General features: G+C 38.3%; 1 protein-coding gene across 1 annotated transcript in view; it reads right to left on the reverse strand.

Moving 5' to 3' along the window:
* Window positions 1-27,487, reverse strand: part of CFAP20DC (CFAP20 domain containing) — an 85,902-nt gene extending 58,415 nt beyond the window's left edge. Inside the window, 5 exon segments of the mRNA XM_039734391.1 lie at window positions 456-528; window positions 2,461-2,554; window positions 3,013-3,102; window positions 5,290-5,372; window positions 27,357-27,487. Coding sequence (XP_039590325.1) covers window positions 456-528; window positions 2,461-2,554; window positions 3,013-3,102; window positions 5,290-5,325 — 293 coding nt within the window. The 5' untranslated portion in view covers window positions 5,326-5,372; window positions 27,357-27,487.
* Window positions 27,488-27,818: the final 331 nt, after the last annotated feature.

Raw genomic sequence — 27,818 nt, forward strand, 5'->3', positions numbered from 1 at the left:
TGTATCTCTCTCTCTTCACAGTGTGGAACAAATTATACTCATCAAGCACTCCACTAGTTTTTCTAGCTTTTTAGTATTTGTTTTGTTGTGTTTTTCTCCTCCAGTTATTAGAATATGTATTTCTTTTTGCCCTGGACCAAAGGGCCCTCTCTTATGACTTATGAATAAGTCTCTTATGAATTTTCAGGCAGTCCTCATGCATTAGTATTTTCATATGTTTGACAAATTTGTGCTCCATTTCTTTGGATTTTTCATCATCTTCATTTTTTTGAGTTTGTTCTGTCTTCAAAGGAATGTCAGTATTTAAAACATCTAAGAAATAATGATCTCATTAGCTTAATTACTTTTTATTGACTTGACAAGTCACCATGCTTTAATACAAAATATGCCACCACAATTAATGACTGCAATCAAGAATTCACTTTAAATATTCAAAGAAATTTTATGCATCTTACAGTAACTCAGTGGAGAAGTCTTTTCCCAATGGCACAAAAATCTGAAGTGTCAGAAATTGCTGCACCAGTCCCACTAGAAACAGGAAAAAAAAAAGTGCTGTGTGCATGCAGATGCACGTTTCACTATCCAGCATTTCGATTTTGTACCATATGCTATGCTCGTACAACACTATTTCCCAAGGTTCACACAACATATGAACACAAGAAAAACCTGAAGAAATCCAATTCAAACTGCAATAAAAGTATTGTTTTAAAAGTCCCATCTGTGGCTTTGGTGGAATTCTCATGAAAGCAAAAGAAACATTTTTTTTTTAGCTTACAATTTTTGTGCTTCAAGAGCATGAAGACAATAAATATCCCATAAGAATTATAAAATGAAGTAATACTATCCTATCAAGATTATTTTATAGTCATGTTACATTGACACTCATGTTGGTGACAATGTACACCTTGCTAAGCAACTTCAACAAAACTCTTGGGTAAGGATGCAATTCAGATCATGACAAGGCTGCTCAGTGGAGGATTCTGATTTTTAGAATAATAGCAAAGGAGTTTGACTGAGGGAGCAAACAAAAAAATGCAGGTAGCTCCCTATCTAGGGAAAACAGTACAAAGCTGTCTGAATTGAAGCATATGTTGTTTTCTTAGATATTCCATCAGGGACAATACAGGCTGCTTTTCAATGCCTTCACAAGCCTGAACAGCAACACTGGCTCCTCCTCTAAAGAATGACAAATCAGAACTTTCTTCTTTTGAGGGCCAAATGACACCTTAAAACTTCAAATTAGATTTGCATATATGTATATTTTATTTTGCAAGAGTATATGAAGTTCCAGTGCAACTGGGAGACCATATACTTGATTAATTAAATACTTTAGGTACATACACCTCAAGAGAGGAAGAGACCAAGACAGAAGGAAACAGAATGGTAACAGATGGAAACCTGACTGCAGTATTGCAGCATTAGCTAAAGTAAATTTAAAACCAAACTATTTTTAGCAGTGATTACCCACACAATTAATTCTTAATCCTCATTTTAATATTTAGTGACAGTTAGCAATTGTTCTTCTTTTAATTGTTTACTATTTGCTATATTAGTTTATTGTACCATTGAAAATAAATGAGTTTGGTTTCTCAAAAATATACATTGCATTAATATTTATTTTAATGAAGATACAGCCAATTTCTTTTATGAAAATCAGACTAAACTTCAAGGCCTTACAGAGTCACCAGCCCAAACAATTTATTCTTTTTTTTTGTTTGTTTGTTTTTGGTGTTTATTGGAAAAAAACTTATGTCTTACTGAATACCCTGCATTAGAAGCACACTAGAAGATTCCCATTCCATTTGTTTAAAACCTTCTCAATTTTTCTTCAAAAGCAAGCAGTTAATTCTAAGCCAGCTCAATTCACTCCCACAAGCCTTATAAGGTACAGCACCCTGACATGGAGTTTAAAGCATATGACTTCTGCATTGCAGACTGCTTGGAGTCTGGATTATTGTGGTGCAACAGACATCCTGGGAAAACACTCCATAGTACCCTCAAACACTGATTACATAAACACAGTGGAAATTTCGGTATTTGGGTATAACTTTCTTGTACCACTAGTGCTTATTTGATACAAAAGTAAAAATTCTTTAAAAAGTAAAATAAGAAAGGGGACAGGAACCTAGTTCACATTCATTAATGCCAGTAGAATTACTAACTGCAGCAAGTGCTGAATGGAATCAGAGGTTATTTATCAGACAATGGTCTTTAGCAGGATCAGGTACAAAGTGAACTTGGTAGCACCAGGACATGTTAGATCTTCCCTACAACAATTACTCTAATATGGCATTTCTCTAAGTTTCACTTATTTGTCAGTGACCTGCTAAAAAGTTAATGAAAAAACTTTTCCTATGCTGAATTATGCCTGAACTAAGGGAGAATAATGTTTAGCATTCCAGTATAAGATTGAAGTAATAATCAGAACAGCATCACAGACATTTCATTTTCGATACTCACAAGTTTGTTTGGTTTCCCTTGGTAGCTTCATTTTGTTGATTAGACTGTTTCCTTCAAGTACAAAAACAAAGCCTTTTAGTTCTTTGTCGTATTCCTACAGAAAGGAACAACAGACATAAGCACCCTGATAAAATTCCCCTCCTGTTAACTAACCATGCTAGTGACATATCAGAAAATGCAGATGGCACTGCATGTATGACTGGTTCACATTTGATGGCAAAAATATCCACACAAATTTGTCCTTGTATGTTTTAGGAACAAATATTGCTGACAAACAGGATTCACGATTCAGTGAGCAAAGCTCAATCCATTGGTTAACAGAGTGCCAAAATTACTTTCTAAATATTTAAACTAAAATTACACTGTGACCAACTCAGTCTGCAAGCAGGCATACAGAAGTAATTTAAGTAGTCATTTAGTCTGCCAAAATGACAGAACTGCAAGTGACAACTCCACTGTCAGGTCAAAGCCCTCATTACCTTCTAATTTTAACCTTCATTCACATTTTTCTGGTTTATGCTCTAGGTTTTATAGATTTCTTTAAAAACTTACTTTTGATATAGCTGATGGGTTGCCAAAAATCTTCCAATTTGCTCCTGGGTTCTTGCCTTGAGCACTGAATATTTCAACAAACCGGCCCCCCTACGATAAAATAGTTTAAGGATACATCAGCCAGTCAAATGCTCAGCACTAAATTATCAAGATGGGAACCTAAGAATCCCTCTGTCTCATGTTGTTACCACAGTCAGTACTACTGATCAGTCAGACAGCAGAATATCAATAACAACTTCTAGACTACTATAACATATCAATTCTTGTAGTCAATATTTGGCTTTACTAGAGGATTAGAAGATAAAATTGAAGGAGTTTTAAAAAATTATTTTATCTATTATGTCATTATCTAAAAAGCCAAATTGTTGTAGATATTCAAAAACCATGCAAGAGATGACTAATTTATATTTGGATAAGATTTATTTCTAAAATTTGTCAAATGAAGTGAGTTTTAAAGCATGCTGCTAAAAAAATAAAAGGTGTTGAGGATTGGATGTTTTGTCTGATTTCCAAAGAAATGAAGTTTACATCATTTGTCTACATATGTAAATGGCTCTGCCTACATATTTTGCAGTAACTTCTACTTACCACATTTCAACCTGATTTGAAAAAACAAAAATTCACTAACTTTTCTGGGCCAACTTAAGAAGCCTGGGAGCAGACTTGTTCCAGTCAGTATCATCATGAAAGGGGTTAGGGCTACAGCCTTCATGAGGGAACAGAAAATTACTACTGGAAAAAGATTATTATAGATGTCCCTGTCAGGTGAAAACTCCTGGCACAGAGCAAGTGTCCTACTGGACATCAAGGAATCCAGACACAGGCTCTTGGGGAGGTTGGCTTTATCACCTCTGCTTAGGGAATAACTTGCTTCTAGATTTTTGCCATTTGATCTCGCATTTTTTGTGACATCTGATGCACTCAGCCTGCAGTTTGCTAGGCATTTTTCAGCAGCATGGTTGACCTAATCAATCATTACAACTCTGCCATTCCCTTCTCATTTCTAGTTGCCTGCACTCCCCAACTCTCTTTATGCTCAGCTGCCCAAGCAATTGCCTGCAAGTCAGAATGAGCAAGAGGGGCAAGCAAAAGAAATGCTCCTCAGATTAGTTTTTCAGAGAACATCAACTCTGCAGTGTATATGAATTAGGTATTTTCCTCTGCCCACACACACCTGGCAGCTCCAGCCACATGGCTGATCCCAGTGACTGGACTTAGTAAGTTTTAAGGAAATTCAAAATGGCAGTCCATAAACTGCACTCAAAATATTTTTTAAATTTACAATGGATGATTTTTTTAATATGGTATACTATCAACTTCCAAATTACCTCATTTATTTAAGGACTACAGGATCAAGCTCTCAAAATTTAAAAAGATTTTTAACTGCCCAGCTGTATGTGCTTGCAGCAAATCTTAAACAAGTGGCTTTTTCTTCCATCTTTACAAATACTTTCTGTTAATAGCACAGCCTTTGAGTTAGCTCTAATTTGAGGTTACACTGAACAGGACATGGGAAAATACCAGACATGACATGAGAAAATGTCAAACAAACAGTGATGCAACTCTTGCTGACAAAAGTTACTTGGTGCTGTGGAGGATGGTTGGGTTGCACGAGGGGCCCCAGTGAAGTTAGGCAAGAAACTGCCAAACTCCAAAATCAACTGGAGGGGAGTATGGGGCATCTTTGGGAGCACAATCCTGCAAAGCCAGTGGCAGCTAGGCATCAGAAATTCCAAGAAAAGCTGAGACAGACTATGGAACAGCATCAGAAATATCAATTTTGGGTACAGAAGTAGCACATCTGGAATCAGTGGGGAAAATTTTTGGGCTGTTCTCTTGGGATTGGACTGGTGCAGAGAAAGGGAGAGCAAAGTGTGGTGGAAAGAGAGGCCAGGAAAGAGTAAAAGGGATAATGAAGTTACAAATAATGTGACTGCTGTTGTCACGAGCTTGTGCTGGACCAAGGGAATAAACCAACCCCCTTTTCTGACTACACCTCAGGAGCTGGGACTCCTTCCATGACTGCATGGAAGCAGAAGTGCCTTCCCTGGCCCACAAGGGTGAAGAACAAAAGCCACTGGCAAACTCATGTTGTGCCCATTCTAGACCTGAGAGCTAGCCAGTACTTCATAACACTTCTACAAAAATACTGAATTATGAAACACTCCAAAACACTCCTGTAGCTGGACTTTTTGCATCTCAGGATAAGCTATTTTTATTGAGCTCTCTCAGAGACAAAATGAAAATGGGTAAAAATTAGAATTATTTCTGTTTTACCTGATAGTGGTTTCTGAACATTTTTCCAGCTTTCATAGGCAGAAAAGAATTTTAGCTTCTCAATCAGTAAAGACACTTGCAAGCTATGCTGAAAAACAAACAAACAACTTTATGTAGGATTTGACATGAAAAATATCCTATAATGACACTCCAGCCATATTTTAAACATGTGAATACTATTATAAAGTTTTTTTTTGAGTAGAAATGTGTATCTACTGCATCAGAGTGCTACTGCAAAAGAATTAACACCAAAGTAATATTAATATTGACCCTGTCTTGGAAAACATTCTCTTTGTGAATCAAGTACTCTGGGCTGCCTTTGCTCATATTCCAAGTAGAATTAGTAATTTTATGTCAGTCCTTATTTTTAATCAATGAAGACCTTATCATTCTTGGAAAAACATGGAAAAAACATCAGAAAAATGGAAAAACAATCAGATATTGTAAATTTATTCCACGCTGTTTCCAGAAATATTAGTTTATTAAAATTTTTTTTAACTATAAGGAAAATGAAATTTAAAAACCACAGCATTTGTAACAGGCCTATCAAAACTTGTAATTAGTACTTTGATCAAATTTAACTAATATGGTCACTGCACTTCTAAACACCAGTTGCATTATCCTATGTTTTAGACCATTTTCTATCGAGATTTCCCATTTGTTGGCATTTTTAAAAAAAATACTGCATTAATAGTTATATTGAGCTACTTAATTGTGAATGAGACATTTTAGAAATACCCTTTGAAGAATGCACTTTTAAACCAAGTGTATTAGCCTTTTCCTTCTCTCTAAATATTCACTTAACACAAAGATCACTTATTTCTGAAATCACTGTTTATTTTTCTGTCTGCAGCCCTATCTTTGTTATCATCTACAGCCTTTAAACAAGCCAGAACTACTCAAAATTGTATGATTCACGTCTTGGTGAGAAGTAGTGGCACCATGAAACTGTTTTGATTCCCTTTGTCAGAGCAGAATGTGAAGGACCTGTGAGTGAGAGAGAGGAGCCAAGCCCTCCTGATGAGTGTATCCCTGTAACTCACACTCTGAGGCTCTTGTCATTCTAGGACTGAGAATTTTCCCATCACCCAGGTTTTATTTATTATTAATTTTAAGTCAAGGAGATGCAAAGGAATACACTGCTTTTTCCTTGGGCGAAAGCATTTTTACTAACTTTTGCTTTAAAGACCAGTTTCAGACTTGCCAAGCATCATGCACCTAGCACAGCCCTCACATATTCTGCAGGTCTGTTATGCCTCATTACATCTCAGGAAAAATATTAGGACTAAATAAATGTGAAGAATTCTATTCTAAAAGTTACTGCATAAAAAGTTTTAAGTTCTGAGACTGAAAAAACTAACTCATCTCTTTCAGGGGCTACTACCAGTATTCTGGCTTAAAATTTGTCATCAGTGCAGTTGTGTTTCAAAGTGACATTGAGATGGACAAGGTAGCTCATCTGCTGATTTGCAGAACATATTCTAAGCAGACTCAGAAAACTGATGACTGTCGTAGGTACCAAATTCATTATCAGGTGACTCCTCCTAACTTCAGTGGAAGGTAAACTGACCCAAAGTTTACAAGCATTTGTGTTTGGACAAGTCATTCTGCTACAAAGCTGATCATTGTAAACAACTCTGTGAAATCAGCGAAATGTCAGTTTGTTTTTCATTAAGGCAGGAAAAATACTGCAAGTGACATTGCAATACATCTTTGCTCTTATATTGCTTAATTATAACTTACCAAGTTTCATTACTACAAATGAAGACTAGAAATTACCTTTGCTATTAAGATTGGTAGCCACTAAAACCATTAAGTGAATGACATATTTGTCACGTAATTACTGAGGTAATGTTAAAAAGTGCTTCTATTATGCATCAAGTATTATTGTGTTTAATTATAGTAAGCTATTCTTAAAGGAGAGAACGGTCTGGAAAATTGATAGTTCTGGTATTTTTCCTCTTTTCACCTTTCCTCTTCCCAGTCCCTCCAGAAAGTCTAAAATCCAAGAGTACTTAAAATACAGAGGGACTATTTAAAAAAAATCAACAGCAATTTGAAATGCAAGTCCTCAATTTTTTGCACAGATATGATATAAATAGGACTTTTCTGACATCTTTGTAGAATGCCATAAATTAGTAGCTTTCTCATTTTTCAGACACAGGTCAAAATTATTTTTTTTGTTACCCTGAACCATGAACCATGTATGTCTGTCCAACTGAAAACATAGACTTACATATCAGTCAATGACAAATAATCAAGAAAGTAATTTATAAAGTTAACCAACAATGAAAGATATTTATTTTTTAATAGATTCCTATCTGAATTTACCTTGTGATGTCTTGGTTTGTGCAGTGACTTTGGTCATAGTTTCACCTTGCTTTTTACATTAACAATAAAGTAGCAGTATCCAAAGAGCCCCTTATTCCTTCCATTCACCCAAGACACTCAGGACTCTGCAAAAATATCTCCATTCTATGACAGCTTCTTATGTCTATTTCAATAATATTTGGTGTTTATGTAGCCCTGGATTCCAACAATTGGTCCTTTGAAAGTAACAAGCAAAAAGAGTATTTCACAAACAGCAAATGCAAAGAGAGCTCATGCTTTCTTAATCTAATTAGTACTAAGCACTGTTCTAAATCCAGGAGAGACAGGGATGGACAGACTCACACAGACCTAAAACCCTTCACAGTCATGCTTAGTCCCTTATCTTAAAAGGCACTATTTAAATAAGAATACAAGCTTCTGATCAATATCCCAGTGTAGGAAAAGCAATGTTTATTTAAGATTTTTTAATTCCAAAGTCATATCTGTGAAGCAAAATAAAGTGAATTTGCACATACTAGTAATTTGCGTTGAAAAATGACACAAATACACTATTTTTGGCAGGGCACACAGGCTTAGACCCAAGACTGTTCATACATATAACTCACCATCACGGGCCCAAAGCCAGAGCTGATTTATGGTGCCTGGGACACGCCAGGGAAAGCAGTTCATCACTGGTGAAGGGTTTTAGTATCTCCCAGACAAATGAATTCCACATATTAAATATTTAAAGCTGAGTTTGTAACACCACTATATATTTTCTCAAAATACAAGTTACCATAACAAATGAGCAGAAAGACCATTAATAAGCTATTGCAAGGCTACTGCTGCTCCAACGGGAAAAGCTTTTATGCGCAACGTGCAGAATTAAGGGGGAAAATGACTTAAAATCGAGGCTTTCGCTTTGTAAAAATTGGACCGCAAAACGCTTTGACACAAGACCCGCGACCACCTGCGGCACCCCCTTCGCTGCGCAGCTACAGCGGCCGGGGCTGGGACTAGGGTGGGGTTCGGGGCCGGAGTCAGGACTGGGATCGGGGGCGGGGATCGGGATCCGGGGTTGGGGTCAGGATATCAGAAGGGGCCGCCGAGCCCGGGGAGCTCCGTCCCCGCCGGGTCCCACCTGTGTGAGGGCGGCGGGGCCGTTGAAGATGGCGGCGCGGGCGGGGCGGCCCCTGAGGGCCGGTACCGGCTCGGGGCAGCGGCGGCCGCCCCTCGGGGCTGCGGGGTGCTGATGCTCCGTGGGGGCTGCGGGCCCCAGGTGCCCGGCCCCGCGCCAAGTCACTCACAAATAGCCCAGGCTGCCGCAGAGCCTGTGCTGGCGCCTCACAGGTGCCCCCAAGCGTGTGGGAAATGACGCCGTGTCACCCAGGGCCCGTGCAGGTGCCTCAAGTGCAAATGTCGCTGACATGTCAACTCATGAAACATATTTGCCCTTTCCCCTTTAAGACTGCATTCTCAAATATATGTCGTTGTTTTTTTCCCCCCCTTTTGTTTTGTTTTGTTTTGAGAGGGATGAAGGGTGAGCTACATCAAAGTCCTTGATTTTTAAGGAATTACACTGGCCTTGGAGGTCTGGCATTTTTCCCTAAGGCAGGGAAGCGAGGACAGCCCCATTAGTTTAACATCACTGACAAGTGCAAGCAAACACCTCCCGATGACTTCAAAAACCCCTGGGAACAAGGTTATGGGCAACCAATTTGATCTGTGGTTTTATAATGAGATATTAGTCAAAGAACATCTTCCCTTGAAGTGACTGCTTTTTTGATCACAGCATTTCATGAAAATTTGTAGCTTTTTCACAGAAAAGTACTGGAACACCGTTTTCTTCCTCAAAGTGTGTCTTAATGTTTCTATGAAGAGCAATTATTAAGAACTTTGTTACCCATCACAGCATAATGAAATAGTGAACTGGAAGGGCTGAGAAGCCAGTGGGACCTGCTGTGCTCAGCTCACCATTGCTCTGCTCTCCTTCCTCGCTTTTCGTCCTGAAGGTACCATCCTGATTTTGCCAAGGAAGGGAAGGAGTTAAATCAGTTTTAGGATGTATTTAGCTTTCTCATTTTACCTTAGGATTTTCAAAGAAATCTGATGTTGTTTTATCATACACTGGATTATACTGATTAGAGTTCTTAGGTATTGGAGATAAGGAAAACAATAATACTAAAGCAGAGCTACAGGTAATTAAATGAAAACAGTTAATATAACAAGGACAGAAGAGAGACAACAGTAGGAAAAGAAAGGTTAAAAAAATGTTGTGGAGTTCTGTAGCCAACAGAAACTACATAGTTCATTACATACGGTTTAACCTGAAGTAGTTTTGAAATTAATTACACATAGTACTGTATGTAAAAACCCTGCACCCTTTCTGACAGGAGTTATCCTAAGGTCTGAGTAGTTTAGAAATCCTGGTAAAAAACTGAGATTTGGGCTGAAAAACCTAAAGTCAAAATGGTGTATGAAGCAGCCATCTGTGAGTGTAAGGTGTAATAAGCTACCTGCCTGCTGGGGGCAAAACTGGGCAGCCCAAGTGCCCTTTGCCAGCTGCCACTGGAAACTGGTTTTAGATATACTATGAGGGGAATTTCTTTCCGCTGTTTTTTTCCCAGTTTTACAGAAAAAACCATCATATCTTGTGACTAAAAAATTACAGGTAATGTAAGACTAGCAAGGAATCTTGTGTCATTGAATTGGTCCATCCATAGCCTGAGCATGTCATACTTCCATAGTTTGTTTTGAAATTATGGTGATGTGGGAAACATTGTAAAAATTGTGATGAGACAATCAAGGTGTTTGTTATGATTAATTATTTGAGATTGCAACTGTAGGTTTGAGGTTGGCTGCAGTTGATACCTGAGCTGTTGGGTTATGCCTTTTTCTTTGGCTAAATATTTGAAGCCTCTGTGCAGTGTACAACTACTAAAGCCCTGGAAAGGCAGAGTGTTCAGCAAGTGCCTGGAATAATTCGGGAAAAACTGTGAGAATTCAAATACATTTATCTTCACCCCTTACATGTTAGAACATATTTCAGCGAAGAGATTTCTATTGTGTCTTGGACTAAGAAAATGGAACACATGAACATCCCTTCTTCTCATAAATAACCCAAGCATAAGGTGTGGTTAGGTCTCCTGTCTTAAATTAAAATACTGAGAAGTTTATAGCATCATGCTGAGAAATGAATTGATTTAATTTAGGAGAGTATTCAATGTGCATTAGATATCTGATGTGTGATATTAAATCCAGCCATTTTTAAAGGACCCCCACTGACATAGCTTGGGTTTGTATGAATAGGAATAATTCTGTATTTTCCTTCATCCTTTCCTGACTTAGCCTTATTACATATCATTTCTCACACTTGGAGCAGTCTCCCATCCCTCTGTGCAAAGCTCCATTTCCGCTCTGATGATCATTTGCCTGTCTGTTCACTACAGTATTCTTCTGAATTGGTTTGGTTTGTGCTTTTTAAGACTGTAAGTTCATGTAGTCTGGAGATCTTTTATCTTTCTAGTTCATACTGTATTCTGTAAAATGCTGTGTTTTGTCTTGAGATCTAGATATATTATAAATGCTATTTATGCTAAAACAAAGAAGACACCCAGGAATCCTATGACATTTTCTGTAGTTCCTTCATTCCACTCTTGGTGTGCAGGGAAGGGAGACACGATGTGAGTTGCTGCCTGCTTAGCCTTCACTTGGTGACAGCTGCCATGGAGCCAAGGTGTGCTTGCCCCAGTGCCAGGCCACTCTGCATTTCCTCTGAACACTCCTGCTCAGCCAGTCACCTTCCTAGGAGTATGTTTGCCAAGATTACATCATGCAGGGTAATTTAACTGCTAGTCACCATTGTATCCACCACTATTTGTGGCTCTCTGAACAATTTCCAGCAGAACACTTCCTCCTTCTTCACCCATGTACATGAGCTCTGAATTTTTTCTCATTTTTATTTGTACCATGGTCTTTTGATAGAATTACTGTTCAAATAAGTAAAGAAGCGAAATGCATTAATTAGCATGACTGTCTGTTTGATCTTCTGGAACAAAATAAATTCTGTAAGAGATACATATAATCTCTCCATCATCTTAAGGCTTTGCTTTTAGAAGGATAGAGTAACACCTTTGATTCAGAAAACAGCAGTTTGCAGAAGACTCTTGAGTAAATACGTTAAAATGGAGAATCAGTTTACAACCCATTTTCCAAAGCCCCACAAATCATGGACATTCTGTAAGAATCCTTATTTGGGGGTTGTGGATAGTTAAGACAAAACACAGTTGGGCCAATTTCTGTGGTGTCTACTTCCAAGATCAGACTTTCATGAATTTCCTCTCACTGATGTGTAGTCCTGATGCTCAAACATGGAAGGGTCATTGTCAAAGGGACTGACAAGGGGAGAGACACAGCTGCAGCAGGGATGGAAAAGTTGTGGAGACATTCCCTCTGCATCTCTCTGCTCTTTACACCACCCTGGACAGTGGTGAGTTGGGAGCAAAGACAACTCTCCATCACCAGAGTAATTCTGTTGACTAAGCATGGAAAAAATTGTAGTCTTTCTGTAAAATAAATGTGTTGTGCCACTCCAGAAGACATTGAGTCCTCAGAGAGTAATACTTGAAACTGGCTGCTTATGTCTTGTCTGGCTTTATAGGAATCCACCCATGTGACCAGTTGGCCACATTTCAGTTCACAGCAGGCAATTAAAACCTCAAATCACGAAGGTGTATTTAATGAGGATGCCTAACTAGTTAGCCAGCATTCATGGATGTAGAAAGACAATTAGCACAGGGTTAAAAAGATTATTAATTTATTCCTCTTTTATGTTTTGTTTGGTTTATTTTGAGGCAACTGGTATCTGCTTACAGATTAAAAAAATGTGGTATCATCTGAAGAAAAGCAGTGAATTTCTGTAACTGAAAGACCCATCAGCTTTGTGCAGTGTATGTGCTAATCCCCTTTTTCCTTCAGGATAGTTCATTAAAGCTCTGTAATAACAAGGAAAGCATACAGGAAAAGTGAAAACCTGCCATGGTTTTCCTTAGTATTGAAGTAACCTGTGCTTAAGTTTGGCAAGTTATGTTGGAGTGAAAAACATTTGTAGGTTCTCTTTGCACCCACTGCCGTGCTTTACAGGAGTTGCAGTCTTCACATACCCCAAACTTTGCCAATCTATTGATTGTTTCATTTCAGCTTTGCAGTGTAGAAGGATATTTTGTGTAATGCCTTTTGTAGTTCGGTCATGCTTCTTTGATTCAGAGAATTTTTGAATAGGATTAAAGAAAAACAGCCTCTGGATGACTGGTGGGAACTTTAAATAGCATAGCCACTCTTCTCTGTCCAGTAAATCCATTAAATGATAAACTATTGATTTTTATAACACAATTAAGGTGCCAATGATTTCTTAAGAAATCGTTGTACGTTTTCTGTATTATGCACTCAGCACATTATCTATTGTAAATCGGAGGAGAGTGTTCTCAGTCTGGAATGAAACAATCTTCAAGCTGTTCTCAGAATGAAACCATCTCCACACCAGTCCAGTGCTGCCCAGAGTTTTGCCTCTGAAATGGACCAATGGTCTTTATCCCATTGATTGTAGTGCGTATATACAAAAAAAGGTAACCACTGTAATTTACTATGATTGGGACCTTCTTAAAGCAGATAGTTTATAGTACCTAAAAAGTTTCAGTAACTTGCCCAGACAAGAATAAAAATTGGAATTTCAGGAGCAGCATCACGATCCAGTGTTAAAATGGATGGCTGTGTGGACTCACAGAGGAATTTCTTCATCTCTCCATCACATAGTTTGTACAAAGAATGAGAATGCCATGGAGTATTTCCTTTGAAGCAGCATAAAATATTAGAAAGAAAGATATTGGCTGCAATGGGTCAAAATGGAATCTTCTATTGTGACATTTCCTGTGTTCTTTTGTGCTGAGATGGGATAAATACAGCCTTTATTTGTTCTGATAACTGTGGGGCTTATTTTCCTTTCTCTCCACTTTTGATTTTATTTTTACTGACAAGATAAAAAAAGAAGTCAATATATGGTTTGATGTTGCTCATCCAACTTGTCAGATTTTTGTTTAGTGTTTTGATACTGCTTTTTCATTCAATTATTGTTCACATTGTTAGGGTTTAAGGTTTCTCATAGTAGGCACTTCATATAAATGCCTCTGTTATCTTTTAAATTAATTTTTTAAATTTTATGGGCTTTTTTCAGAAATACAAGCACTTTCAAATAAAATTCTTTGCTCATTTGAAATAGAAATAAACATACAAACACAAATACAAATTTTGAGAAATAAAGAGCATCTGCAGTTTTCAATAAATTTCTTTGGACTGAGTCTGTAGATTCCATGCAGAATTCTTAATTTTGGCTCTCACAAAATTGTTCTCTGAAAAAAAGTCTCCATGAAGACAGATGTCATGCAGATTTGTGTCCTGAGTTCCTCCTGTCTAACAACCCCAACTTCCTCTGTCTCTCGTAACTGCCTTAAGACAACAATCCCGCTTGTTTTCCCTTTTTCTTCTATAATATTTTCCCATTTCTACATCCCTGGCCATTTATCTTGTATCTTGACCAGTTTCTGCTTTCCTAAAACTCTTCCTGCCGTGCAGATTTCCCAGATGTCCAAGCTGAGTTCTGTATTTTTTCCTGCTCAGCAGCCAGAAAAGAAAGTCTGTGCTGTGGTGTGTCCAACAGAGGCTGTGCTGAGTGGACAGCCAGGGAGTGCATGTCAGCCTGGCTGCTGCCAAGCAAATGAGTAGTGACTTCATTTCTTCCCACCTTTCACTAATGGCAGCATCAATAACATCTGTTCTGCATCCTGCTGTGGATTCTCATAAACCTTTCAGGAGCTTAATGTCTTAGGATATTCCGTATGAAGTAAGACTAAAAAATGTCACCAATTTCGAGAGGAAGATTTGGAGTACTTGACCTAATGTCTTACATTTCTGTGTAATACACTGTATTCTGAAAGTTGACTGTCTTTGGTCTTCTGTTCGTATCTTTGATCTGAAATATAAATCAATATTTACTGTGTTATGACTGAGTAGCTGGTTGTCAAAACCTCCAAGGCTGGTGGAAGTTAAAGCTGTCCTCCTCTTTCAGATACAGCCAGCTTTTATTTTCTGTTGTAAGCAGACGGAAAAGGAGGGGAGCCATGTCTTAGATAATTTTGTGGTACGTTCATTGTAAACAACTTAAAACAAATGTTTCTGTATGTTTCTTAGAGGGAGTTGACAAATTCTTCTGTCATGAGGGGGAGCATGAACAACTTTAAGCCTACCAAAATGAATGTGATATTCCTTTTATACATTTATATTCTTGCTTGGTACTACTACAAAGACTTGGTAGTATGCAATGTGACGTAAATGCATTGCTCCCTTCCAAAGCATGAATTCTGTATGACTTTAACTGATTCCTCTTAAAGGATAAAATTTTAATTACTGTGTCTTTCATTTTAAATTAAAGAACCAAGTTCTGGGGGTTGCCTGTGGAGCAGCAGCCACCCTCACAGAGGATAGTTTGTGGAGTGGTACATTTATTTACTTCTTACCAGGATCTATTGCTTTTAGCAATGTATATGAAAGCACACAGTGCTTTTGTGTGCACTGATGATCTGAGCTTTCACAGAACTCTGGTAATACAGTTTGAATGCTTTCATCATTAGATCTTATGAATAAAGCCAGATGCAAAGTAAGTGTGGACTAATAGGCTTTAGGGAATTGCTAAAATAGAAAAAGTTTTTCAATCTCTTCAGTTTTGGTCATGTTACCCTCCACTTCTTTGGGATGCAGGGATGTAAATCAAACTGGCATAATTCAGGAGTCCTGCACACCAGTGCCATCATGACGATGTGTTTTTTGGCTCAGTTTTTCATGAGTGTCATGAATCTGGAAGATCACATTTTTGTCTTGTTCCTTCCCTGACCGGACTTTCCATTCTTTTTGGAGCTTACTGCTAGAGGTGTAACTTTCTACCACAGGCTACTGTAGACTATACTGCACCTTGGTACAACATGAATCTAAAAACAGGGAAGACTGGGGAGGTTCTGTGCCCTGGAATGGCTGCTGAGATAAATAGGGGTACTCAGGTCCCAGGCATGAAGGAATTTGGTTCAGCTTGCAGGGGCAAACATTGGCACTGGTGTCACATTAGCCACTAATAGAGATCTGGGTTATGAGAAATGAAGGTGAACTGTGCTGGATAAAATATGCAGCACCTGGCACTTTTGCAGACAATCTTTCAGTAACTTGTCCTTTTGGCCACTGCTCAGCACTGATTTGATGGAATAAATTGAGGATAAGTCTATAGGGACCTCGTTGATCAGATAACTCATTTTCTATATAGGAAAATGCAATTGGACTTCTCTAGCTGGACTGTAGCTGTGTATGTGATCAGGCATTTCCTAGAGAAATTAGGGATAATACTCATCAGAAAGAAAGTTGCAAAGTAAGCAAAGAATCATGTGAGGGTTTGAGAGCTACAGGAGACACTAGAAAATTTTAATTGAAGGACTAGTTTACTGTACAATTTTTAAGGACTGGTCTTATGACTAATTTTTTGGTATTTTTGTTCACATCATTTCCCAAAAAGGAGATGTGTATATGTGAAATATACACATGAAAGAACTCTCGACTGGAGCAGTCTGTCAGCTAGGAAGAAGTGGATGAACTTAAGGCCTGGAGTAGTGAAAATCAGATTAAATTCACTGCTATGTGATGCAAGGTCATGCATTTGGAGACTAATAAGTTGCAAGCTTGTGTATGGGAAATGACTGAGGAAGAAAAAATGCTGAAGCTAAAGAGCAGTGTTGGCAAAAGGACAAATGAGCATAAAGCAATCATAAATACAATTAAATTTGGAAACTAGGACATTTTTAGTTGTTGATGAAGTAAAATTCTGGAACAGTTTTCCCATGAGAATTGTCGGGGCTAAGAGAAATTAAATTAACAGAGGGAAGATTTAGATAATGTGTTAAGTAGATGTTCTTTACCAACAAGTTGGTGAGAAACTGGATCAGGTTATCCAGAGAAATTGTGGATACCCGATGCCTGGAAGTGTTCAAGACCAAGTTGGATGGAGACCCAAGCAACCTGACCTGGTGGAAGGGTGTCTTCCCATGGCAGGGGAGTGGGAAGGAAAAGATTTTTAAGGTCCATTCAAACCCAAACCATTCTATGATTCTGTGATACCAAGTTCTGCTTATTCCTCAAACCTTACACATAGCTTCTTCTGCTAATTCTTTATTTAATATAAGTAAAACAAACTAAAGAACTTTTTTCACAAAGGCACCCTGAGACATGCAGTGACAAGTTTGTGGGACATCTCTTTGGACTGAGGAGAAGTTGGATATTTGAGAGTAATTGATTAATGGATTCACTATGCTTCTTGTAGTTGTGCCACCACTGCAAAATGAGAGTAAAGGAGCAAAAAAATGCTTTGCATCTGTCAAGGCCAGCATGCCAATGTGTGGAGATCACAGCAGGGAGAACAGAGCTAGCCAGTACAAAATGTTTCTTTGCTCTTGTATCCTTCTAAAAGATTATTTTCATGTTTTAGTCCCGTGCAAAGAGCCAGACCCTCATTTGTGGCTCCATATGAAGGTGACTCAATGTCCGTCTTTTATGCCATGAGTACCCTGAAGCTTCTACCAGCTTCTACACTTCTGGTGAAAGGTCTCCTCCCCTCATTTCTCTGCCAGTGTCTGTAGAGGCTGTGCTGACATCTTGGGGCTGCAGCACATTCGGGGTGCTTTGGAAATGTTCAGTTTCTTGCCAGTGAGTGGCTAATGGGCTTTAGGGCTGCTCAAAGCAGCAACAATGAATGGCAGCTGGCGAGTAAAGTGGGATCAGGCTCAGTGGGGAGAGGGATCTTTTTGTATAGCCTTGGGTGATTGAGAGAAGAATGAGACTTCTGTCTCCTGTGGCTTCTCTGCGAGGTCCTGCAAATCCTGTTAGCATTTTCCCATAAGGATGAGTAGGAATGCTTTGGGGGAATACTCTGAGGTTCAGGCAACAAAGTCAACTGTCTTTCGGGCCATATTCTGGTTGTGTGGGGGGCATTGGCACTGACTTAAATGAGAAAGAGGTCTCTGTAAAGAGATACAAAAATGAGGCATTTTGCACTGGGTTTCCTGCTGTGATTCCTGTACTCTGGCACTGCAGCCATGGCAGATGCATGGCATTTTGTTCCTTCATTTTCACTCCGTGGCTGTGATATCCACTGCATCAGACACTGAGTGCCTATTATGCACACTCTCAAATCCAGTCAGTTCTTTCTCTCAGTAAATATGTTGTACAGATTCTGGCTTCTTTGGGATATTTTTTTGTTTCTTGGTATATAAATTTTTTATTCAGGATATCTGCCTTTTCATTGTTTAAGTTACTGACAAGCAAATCCACAACTTTATATGTTTCTTTTATTCACTTCTGTGGTACATGTTATATGTTCCATGGTGTCCCCTGCAATCTGCTCATGGTGACTTTATCAGAGATCTGTGACCTTCTGGATGTGCTGGGGAGGATCCTTCACACTCTGGTCCATAAGAGAGAAGGACTCAAAGTAAATGGGAGTTTGTGAAGGTCTGCCTGCGTTCTGTGTCACTAGCTCCTGATTTGCTCACTGCATTTCCCAAATCCTGCTCTCAGCAACACTTACAAGCTACATCATTGTTTCAATGTACGCCCCTGCTATTCTCCTAGAGCTTGTGCCATAATTATATTCATTGTGCATTGGTGTTTGTCTTCTAGAGTCTAAAACAACTAATTCTCTTCCTACTTATACATAATGATTTTAAACAAACAAACACACACACAAACACACACAAAAACAACAAAAAAACCCCATCTTTTTTTCTAAGTATAATTTCCATTTTGAATCTTAACTTGCAAAGGTAACAGGCAGTGAAAATTTGGTACTTAAACCCAACTCCTCCCGCAATAGTCCACTTTTAGAGGATTGTTGCTGACATTTGTATGCTGATGATTTGCAGAAGCCTCTGTTTTCATGGCTGCTACATCTGATTGGCTATCAGTACATGAATTACACATTTAATGTAGTAGTGATGTATTAATTTCACACTAGAATCTGTAAAGATATTATATTTACAGATAAAACAATTTCTCACACTTCCAGAAATGAGCATTAATTCTCTTCACTTCAGAAAAAATGTGAAAGGACTTGTTGCATTTCATAAGAAAAAATGTAAATCTGGCTCCTATATTGAAGACCTCATCCATTAACATACCAGTATAGTTTTAATTTTTTTTTCATGATTCTATATGAATATAGAACTCTGCAATGTGAATTTTTTCTCTACAGAAATATGGGAAGTATTTACTTAAGGAAATTCTGTCCCAGAGCTCCCTACTGCATTACATCGTCCCTTTAGATTGGGTTCTTCTGGGTGATAATACTTGCACAACTGTAATATATTCTGATATTTTATAATTTGTCTCAAGTTGGGGATGAACTGTAATTCATCTTGTTTGATGAGAAGCTTTATGAGAAGGATGCATTTACATAAATATACCATTGCCATTTTACTACATCCCACTAGGTTTTTCCTTTTCTTAGACAATGAGCTGAAGTGACAAAAGTGATATATATGTTGAATTGCATTCCATGATAGCAGAGGACACATTTCTGACACTTGAATCCTTTCTTATAAGCCACTCATCATATAATCTGAGTGTATGACTGAGTACTAGTCAAATGACTTCCCCAGTGCTCTGCATCTTTAAAGCTTTGAGATTTTGATTTCTGCTTTCAGGCAGCTCTTCTCTCCAGTGTAATAAGTAGCACTCATTGCCCTGTTTAGCTGGTATGGCTAATCAACTATTAACAAGAGTGATTTTAAATTATTTTGGTAGAGTAGAAGCTTTGAGTTTGATTTACATTAATTTTTTGGGGCATACAATTCCCAGTGTGTGCTCTCTGAACAGCTCCCTGATGTCACTGAATCTTCACCTTATATTGCAAATCTAAAAATATTAATTTAAGTACAAATTGAAAGCATCCAAATGTTCAGAATGGACCTGCTGGTTTGCTGTTTATCACTTTCTAACTTGAACAATCTGTTTAGGGATCAGAACAGCAATGACACCTTATGATTTAAGTGACCAGTGACCCTCAGTGGATATCCACTGCTGGATTCCTGGAGTGGGCAAATTGCAGAGATCTAGACAAAAGACAGATATTTTTTTTTTTGGTAAACTGATAAGTATATGGTAATGGGGGTTGGTTTGTCAAAGAAAAGACTTTGTTCTCATGGCCAAATTTATTTGTAAAAATATCTTCCTTGCAAACAGATAAATTAATCTCTGTCCTGGCTGGTTGTGATACTCCATGGCAGAAAGCATCCATCACATCTTTGCTACAGCCAGCAGTGTGTGCTTCATTGAATGGTAGACTAAGCCCATTAGACCTTTATACTTTTTCTTTGGCTAATTTACCCAGCAAATTTCATTATCAAATATACATTGCAGTAGTACCTCCTGGAAACTATTACCTCCTTGTCGCTTGTTGACACATTTATAAGTGCATAAAGACCTTTCAGTAAGTCAGAATCTTTTCAGGGAAATGGAATTTATTTAATGTGATGGTTATATGAGCATGGAGATAGAGAGCTTCATGTATTAATCAGTTCATTGCTGCTGTTGCTTCAAAAATAATTAATCTGTCAGATGAATGTTTTCTACAAGACAAATCAAATGCTCCCTTTTTTTTTCTTTCTTTTTTTTTTTTTTTTTTCCCTCTGAGGTATCTGTCCCTAGTATAAATATAAATATAATTTTCTACAATACTTGACAAGGCAACCTTTATCCTGTTCATGCACCTCTGGTATATCACTTATTAGATATTTGCACTTGCTTTTTGGTTTAACGAAATCGTACTCCTTAAACTTCATTTCTCTCAGCAAAAGCTTTAAGATTAAGGTCTATTCTATGCATATCTCTTACAAAGATGTCACACTTTGTGCAGAAAGCTGTTTCAAATGCAGAAACACTTTCTTGGCCTTGCTGATTTTAGTGTAATAGTGTGTGTCTTTCCACACCAGAAAAGATGTCCATATGGATTTCCAGAAGCTCTGGTGGTGATTCTATAGTTAGGGTCTGCACTTGGTTTAAATGAAGACTTCAGCATTTATCTTATACAGAAAATGCAGTAAATCTCCTCGTGTGATAATTTATCTGGAAACCCATTAAAAGAAATCCATCATTATTTTGGGAATGAACATGAAACGAAAATGGATTTTTAATAACATTTAGTGTCTAGTTTCAGACTTTTTTTGCCAGGCAGAATACTCTGAACTTCTCAAGCTGCATAAAGTTAATGATTTTATACTTCTTTAATTTTTGTTTAGAATAAATGATGATTTTCTACTTTTTGGAAAATGATTTGCACTTGTGCTTGCTGAAATGTAAAGATGTTGAGGATATTATTCTGTAATACCCTCTTCTATAAAGAAGGTCCATCTTTCCTCATTGCTGGTGACCTGCTGCTCTTGTTGCTATTGAAGGAGGTGGCTCTCAGCTGCTGTTTTGGGAAAGGAAGGGTCTACATGAAGAAAGGTGATTGGAGGACAGGTGAAGAAGGCATGGTTGTCCCTTAAATATAAGGGAAAAAAAATCCAGATAAAAATAATTTGTCTTTTGTAGACATGTGGTTTGGAGACCCTGGAAAAGTTGAGTGAAGCTTCTCCAGACAAGAGGGATACAGCTGAAAAATAATTCAACATTCTGTTAATTGAGTAGGTATTAAATACAGAACAAAGCAGATCTTTCTTATACTTTCATGTTTCTAATGAAACTGATGTTCTGCTGGAGGTCTCTTACAGTAAGAAAAATACGCACTAGTTCCCATCAGAAAAGGTAGTGCCTGAGTGAAGACATGCAGGTACAGAAGTAGGTTAAGGAAATGAAATTTATATCTGCTGTTAAGGATTTTAATTTTCACTGGAGGGATTTAACATTGGGATATTGTGTAAATCATTCTCCATGTATGTGTTTAACTTGTGTAGATAAAACATCACTTATATGAAATGAAAGAAAAAGAACCTACATTTTTTAAAGTGAACCAATTTTCTCTGATCAGGTCTTTAAAAACACCTATGACCTACAGTATATTTAATATTCAATACTGTCCTAATACTCACTGGCATTAATAATTCTATCATACTCTGTGTAAAATAATGTTAGGGTTCTCATTTCATTTATATTAATAACACTAATTGTACTAGTATAAATGTATATATTAAAAAGATTCATGAGTCTATGTTGAGATGAGTAGGTTTTTGTTGGATTAGGTTAAAAAGGGCTATAGAATTAATTTCATTGGAGTAAGGTCATGGCACTGTCGTTATAAAACTGCTTCAGAAAATTAATTGCTGGGTGGTACCTAGGTGAAGATATGAATAGTTTTGAGGAAAATAGTGTCCTGGAAATCTCACTGAGGGTCCACAGTATTTACAGAACATAAGCCCTGTGAAAGGACAATGCCTCTGATGGTGGGCAAAGCTTTGTTCTCATTTTAGTCTGCTAATTGACACGTGCATGAATCAGTCCCCCAGCTCAGGAATGCTGTTGCACACAGTGCCCATGCAGTTCTCTGGGCTTTTCTTCCTTCTCTGCACAAAGCTCTGCCCCTCTGGGGGAGTCTTGCCCCAGCACATCTTGACTTTGACTCATGACAGCTGTTTTATATAGCTAAAAACTTGGTTCCAGCTATCATTTATTCAGCTGCCTTGGTTTACTAGCCAATACTTCTTGGATATTTAAGAAGATTTTATAGCTTTTGAGGGGAAGAGGAGGGAGCCTGACATAGTTGTCAGCTTTGCTGGCTGTGTGTGACAGGAATGGCAGTCGCCTGTGTCTGTGCCAGTCCTCCCTGGCATGGGTCTTTGGTCACCACATTCTCGTGGCTCTTTGTGGCCACTTAATCAAACAAAACTTTGAGCAATTAGTAAAATGAAGAATGCAAATGTTCTCTGTAATTCAGGATCCAGTCTTGCTTCCATAACTACCAGTGGGAAATTTCCTACTGAAATGAATGTAGCTGATTGTATGTGAAACATTTTCTGTACTCTGGAAATGCTGAGCTTTAATTAGAATTATTTCTTTAAATCCTGGCCACTTTTTTTTTTCCTATTGATTTCTAAGTTAAATAGATAGAAAATAGATACTTTTTGCCCTACATAGTCCAAAGAGTGTGAGGGTGTGGAGAAATATTCAAAAACACACTTTCCACCACTTTAATTTATCACTACTAGGGCTTTGTAATGGGATGTAATTTTACATTTTTATTCAAAGTATTTTTAATTTATATTTTTAAAATCTTGAAATGAATACATAAATTTATCAGCTCCTGTAATCCATTCATGTGTGACTGCTATGTTCAGTGAAGGTCTCTGGCAAAATTGAATCACTTTGTTCAACATTCAATCCTACCTTAGATATTAGTAATTCCAGAATGTTTCACTCCCTTAAATTGTACTCTTAGCAGGGTATGTTTGTCATTCTCACTCTTTTTGCGGTGTCACCAAAGCCTGCACATCTACAGTCCTATATTTGAATATAATAGGTGATATTAAATGCGTAAAGGATTGTATCTGTCAGTCATTATTTTTTCAGATTGGGTTGCCTGTAATGGTTTGCAGAAGAACTTCATAATTCTTCTCCTATAATTCTGCTCTTTGAGCAATCCAGTGTAGAATCTCCCTTTTCTTACATGTGATCATTTGCAGATTGCTTTATCAGCAATCTCCCTGCCTGCTCCACTGCCTCTCAACTCATTCTCAAGTTGTTTCGAGCCTTTTTCTCTGAAAGAGGGAAAGCTGAAATGAGTACAAGTGGGTCTGGCAGGAAGTCATATCACATCTTGCTGGGGCAGGGCAGGTCTCACAAGAAAAAATTTGCATTTGGATGTTGGCTAATTGACATATGCTACAGCTGCAGAGCTGTGGGGTCTACCTGGCTGTCAGGGAGAAGAGGAGAGCAGCTGACACCTCTAGAGCTTGATTCAAGCTGTCCACATATGCTGACAGGCAGCAGTGACATATGCTTTTTTGCTGTCAAAATTCAGGCTTAGCTCCACAATTATAATGCTAAAAAATATATATTATACACTCAGGTTCTGGATGCCAATTGTGTGATTCAGTGTGGCGAATGCGTGATGAAGATCAATAAGAGTTTGACTTTTGTTTATTGTCATTTCTATAGGAGAAAATGATTTATTTAAATGTCAGAAACTCAAATTTACGCATGTCTTTAGAGATGAAAAATGGAACCAAACTACATGTCCTCTTTGCTCTACTAGAAATTGATGAAATAAAATTGCAAAATAGCCCTCATCACCAGCAGAGAAATTATTAATAACTCGTTAGGCCAAGAGTAGAGATGTGATTGGATGGCAAGGAGTTCAGATTTTGTTCTCAGGCTTGAGAGTTAACATTAATTCATTAGAGTTGCATATTTTTACTGAAATTTGGGAGTTCTGACAGTGCTAACGGTTCAAATAGTTTTTTACTCATTACCACTATAATTTTAATATACTTTCATTAATTGAATTGCTAAATGCAGTGGTACTAATTCCTCATGACACCTGTTCTGCAGAAACTGAAATTAAAGTTAACATCAGAAAAGTGTGAGTAGGTTCAATTCTTACTAAAGTACCAGACATAGAAATAGGGATAGATGAGGCTGAAATAAGGGAGTGTAGAGCTGGAACTAAAGGACAGTAACACGACACTCTTAGCTGTTGTGGGGAGGCAAATGGTTCTGGCTGAAGACTTTCAAAAAGGGCATAAAGATATTCCTGCCACCCAGACCTCGGTGCTTATTCCACCAGGAAACTGCTCTCAAGCAGCTAAGAAAGTCTTACTGCACTGAAACGTTTCCTGTCTTTCTCTAATTATAAGATCTGTGGTTACAATGCAGAGACAAAAAAATGTTGCTGCATTTTCTCTAATTTATTAACTGGAGTGGCCTTCTAGAGAACTTTACATGCCTTGTGGAAGCTGTAATCAGGAGGCATTGCAGCAGGACAGGCTATTCCTGTACTTCTTTTTTCATAGTGATAATTTTTGTGATTGTTATGAATTCATAGTAATGCAACTACTTTTTTGAGCCGGAAGCTGTAATCAGGAGGCATTGCAGCAGGACAGGCTATTCCAGTACTTCTTTTTTCATAATGATAATTTTTGTTATTGTTAAAGAATTCATAGTAATGCAACTACTTTTGTGAGCATGCACAATGGGGTGAGTGCTCTGAGCAAAAGCTGAATTGCTGTTTGATGGCCATTCTTCCTGCTTTGTGTCACCCACAGGGACAGTCAACAGTCTGCTTGCCATCCAGGACATGTCCTGTGTGGTCTACCAAACCTTCTGGAGAGGATTTCTAGGGAAGAGAGAGCAGTAATTGGCTATTCACAGTTTTTGACATTGGACTTTCCCACTTTGTTTTTCCACACTAACCTGGATAGCTGCATAGCTGCTTTGGTGCAGCAGCCAGGAGGCTCTTTGTGGAGTAATTTTGTACTGTGTGGTGTTGAGGAATACATTCCATGCAGGTAGCTCGGTGTGCAGCTGCAGGTTGAGCCCCAGGCAAGAGGCAGGCAACTGTGACTGGACACTCAGAGACATGACAGGGGCTGGTGACCCCAGACTTTTGTGTGCTCAGACTGTAAGAGTATAAAATCCATGGCTTCCTTTGTTCATGGTCCCTCCATGGAGGCATCCACCTTCAGCTCAAGGTGTTATTTTGTTGTTGCAGCATGATTAAATTATTTTAAATTTGAGATATCTGAGGCTCTGCTATGGGAAACCCTGGGTTGAGCAGAAAACGAAACTTTCTGTTCAACTCTGTCTGACTATGTGACTGTAGGGTTTGTAGCTCTTAAGGGGCCTCAGTCCCAGCCCAGGTGGTGTGAATGTGGCCAGAGTGACTCGAGGACTGACAGGGAAGTTTCCTTCACAGTGGTTGAGCACTGTCAGTCAAAAGCATATATTGATTCAAACCCTTCCAGTGCTCAGTGATCTACCTGCTGGTCTCTCATAGACAAAGTTGTAGATGCATGCAAGAAAACTTAAACTTAGTTACTAAGACATGGCTCTGATGATTTTTAATTTCATGCCTGATACACAGAGCAAAAAGCAAACTGTTTTGGCTGAAAATCACTTCTTCTGTGTCTGCTCTCCGTGCAAGGTCAGAGTGTTGTTCCATCTCATGAGTGCATTTACATCTCTCAGATTGAGTATGTCAGAATTGGGGAATATGTAGGAACTATTGGTTGACATTGGGTCAGATGGTGATACAATTCCAGTCCTCTGGTTTGCCTCACACATCCACCTATATAACATAAAACAATGGTAGCCAGAAAAAAAGGACTTGAAATAAGTCAAATGGAGAGAAGATAAAGGAATGTGTGTAAGATACATAATGCAAGAAATAATTATTTTGTGGTGGAATGTAAGTGCTGTGTTGACTACAACTAAACTAGCACCTACACAGATGCATACTGGGTGTAGCTATGCTTGCATATGTGTGTGTCTATATACAGTAATAGAAGGAGAAAAATAATGTAGAGCTTGCAAATGAGTAAATTGATGGGTGCATGGATTTCAGCTTTTGGGTTAGGCAAGTACATAGAACACATGCTAACAGAAACCTGGGAAAATCTAGATGGAGAGATACTAGAGGATATAGGCAAGATTCTGCTGCTTTAATACAAATCTCTATCTGGCCAGTATTACTGTGTGCCTGAATAGTTAATACTACTTATAAAAATCGTGATTTTTATTTTTAAAATTTATTTTCTGGTTAGTTCCCTGTTCTCTTCCCTCTTTGGATTTTGGCAGAACATGCATACACATGAAACAGTCATTTGTGTCCCTGAAGACTGTGCATTTCAGTCAAAACTGCATGTTCTGCAAAGCCAGCTATGGCAATATCGTGTTCCTTGGCCAAGCCCTTTTGCCTTTGCTGGGCTAACCCTACACCAGGATCACACATCTGATTTCCTCAGCCAGCTGAGTTGCATTCACTGGTGCTACAGGGAAGTAGAACCTTCCCTGGTCCTGGCACTTCTCTGCTTTGGGCAGCTGGTGTTGATGTGGTGATATTTGGGTATTTGTGAGTAGCAACAAATATTGGAGAGGAGTTAAAAGCAGCAACAGTGCTCAACTCTGAAACCTCCTTTTGCTGTCTTTAAGATGTAACTATGGTAACTTTTTGCTACAGTGCCTCCATCTGGATGATAAAGATAGACAAATTTTGGGCACCAAAATATCATTCCATTTTAGAGATGATTTGCAGAGTTCAGTGTGAACCACTGAGTCATTAAAAAAATCATTGAGAGGGTGTTCTAGTTTTGCATCAGCAGCAGGCTTTCAGGCTGTAACATTCAAGCTTGTCACTCTAGCTTCTAGAGCCATTACTGATTGATCTCTGCATCGTTTCTCCCTGGAGTTTCTGATTCACTCTTTAGTTACAGAGGAAATTTTATTAAAGGCTGTTTTTCTTGCTGAGGAGTTTTTATTAAAGGTTGTTTTTCTTGCTCCCTCTAAAGGAAAGTCCTTCCAAAGACAGGATTGTTGGCACATATGAATTGTCTAACGCTGAACTGATAGATGAGCTGTCATCAGGGTACAAACCTGTGACTGTTAGAACAAAGGTTGGCAAATTCAAATGGGAAATAAAGTAATTTTTTTTAAAGCAAGGGAAATTAATAATTGAAACAACTCACCTATGGATCCAGTCAGGAACAGATGTCTTCCTAAAAGCTGTGCCCCCGTTCAACAAGATGTTATTGAGCTCCATGCAGTAATCCACTGGTGAAATTCTCTGGGCTACATTTGGCAGAGGTCAAGAGCAGAGGATTCAATGGTATCTGCTGAATCAATAAAGCAAAACCAAACTGCCTCTGAAGGAGCAGCAAACAGCTTTTCTCTGTAGATCAGGTGTTAAAGCAGAGAAATGTAGCATTTGACAAGTGTGCTGTATATAGTAATTAAATTGCCTCTATGCTTATTTTCAACTTTCTGCTTCCTCCTCTCAACTGCATTTTTTATCCTATATTTTCTCCCTTCATTTTCTCTCCTCTTTTATTGCTTTCTATTCCAGAGCCTTCAAATTGGAGCTGAACTTTTGAACCGTACATGGAGTTTGTTTATCTTTAATCACCAACACACACCGTAGTGCTCCATCA

This window comes from Passer montanus, unplaced genomic scaffold (genome assembly GCF_014805655.1).
Source record: "Passer montanus isolate IOZ18808 unplaced genomic scaffold, ASM1480565v1 scaffold9, whole genome shotgun sequence".
Lineage (NCBI taxonomy): Eukaryota > Metazoa > Chordata > Aves > Passeriformes > Passeridae > Passer > Passer montanus.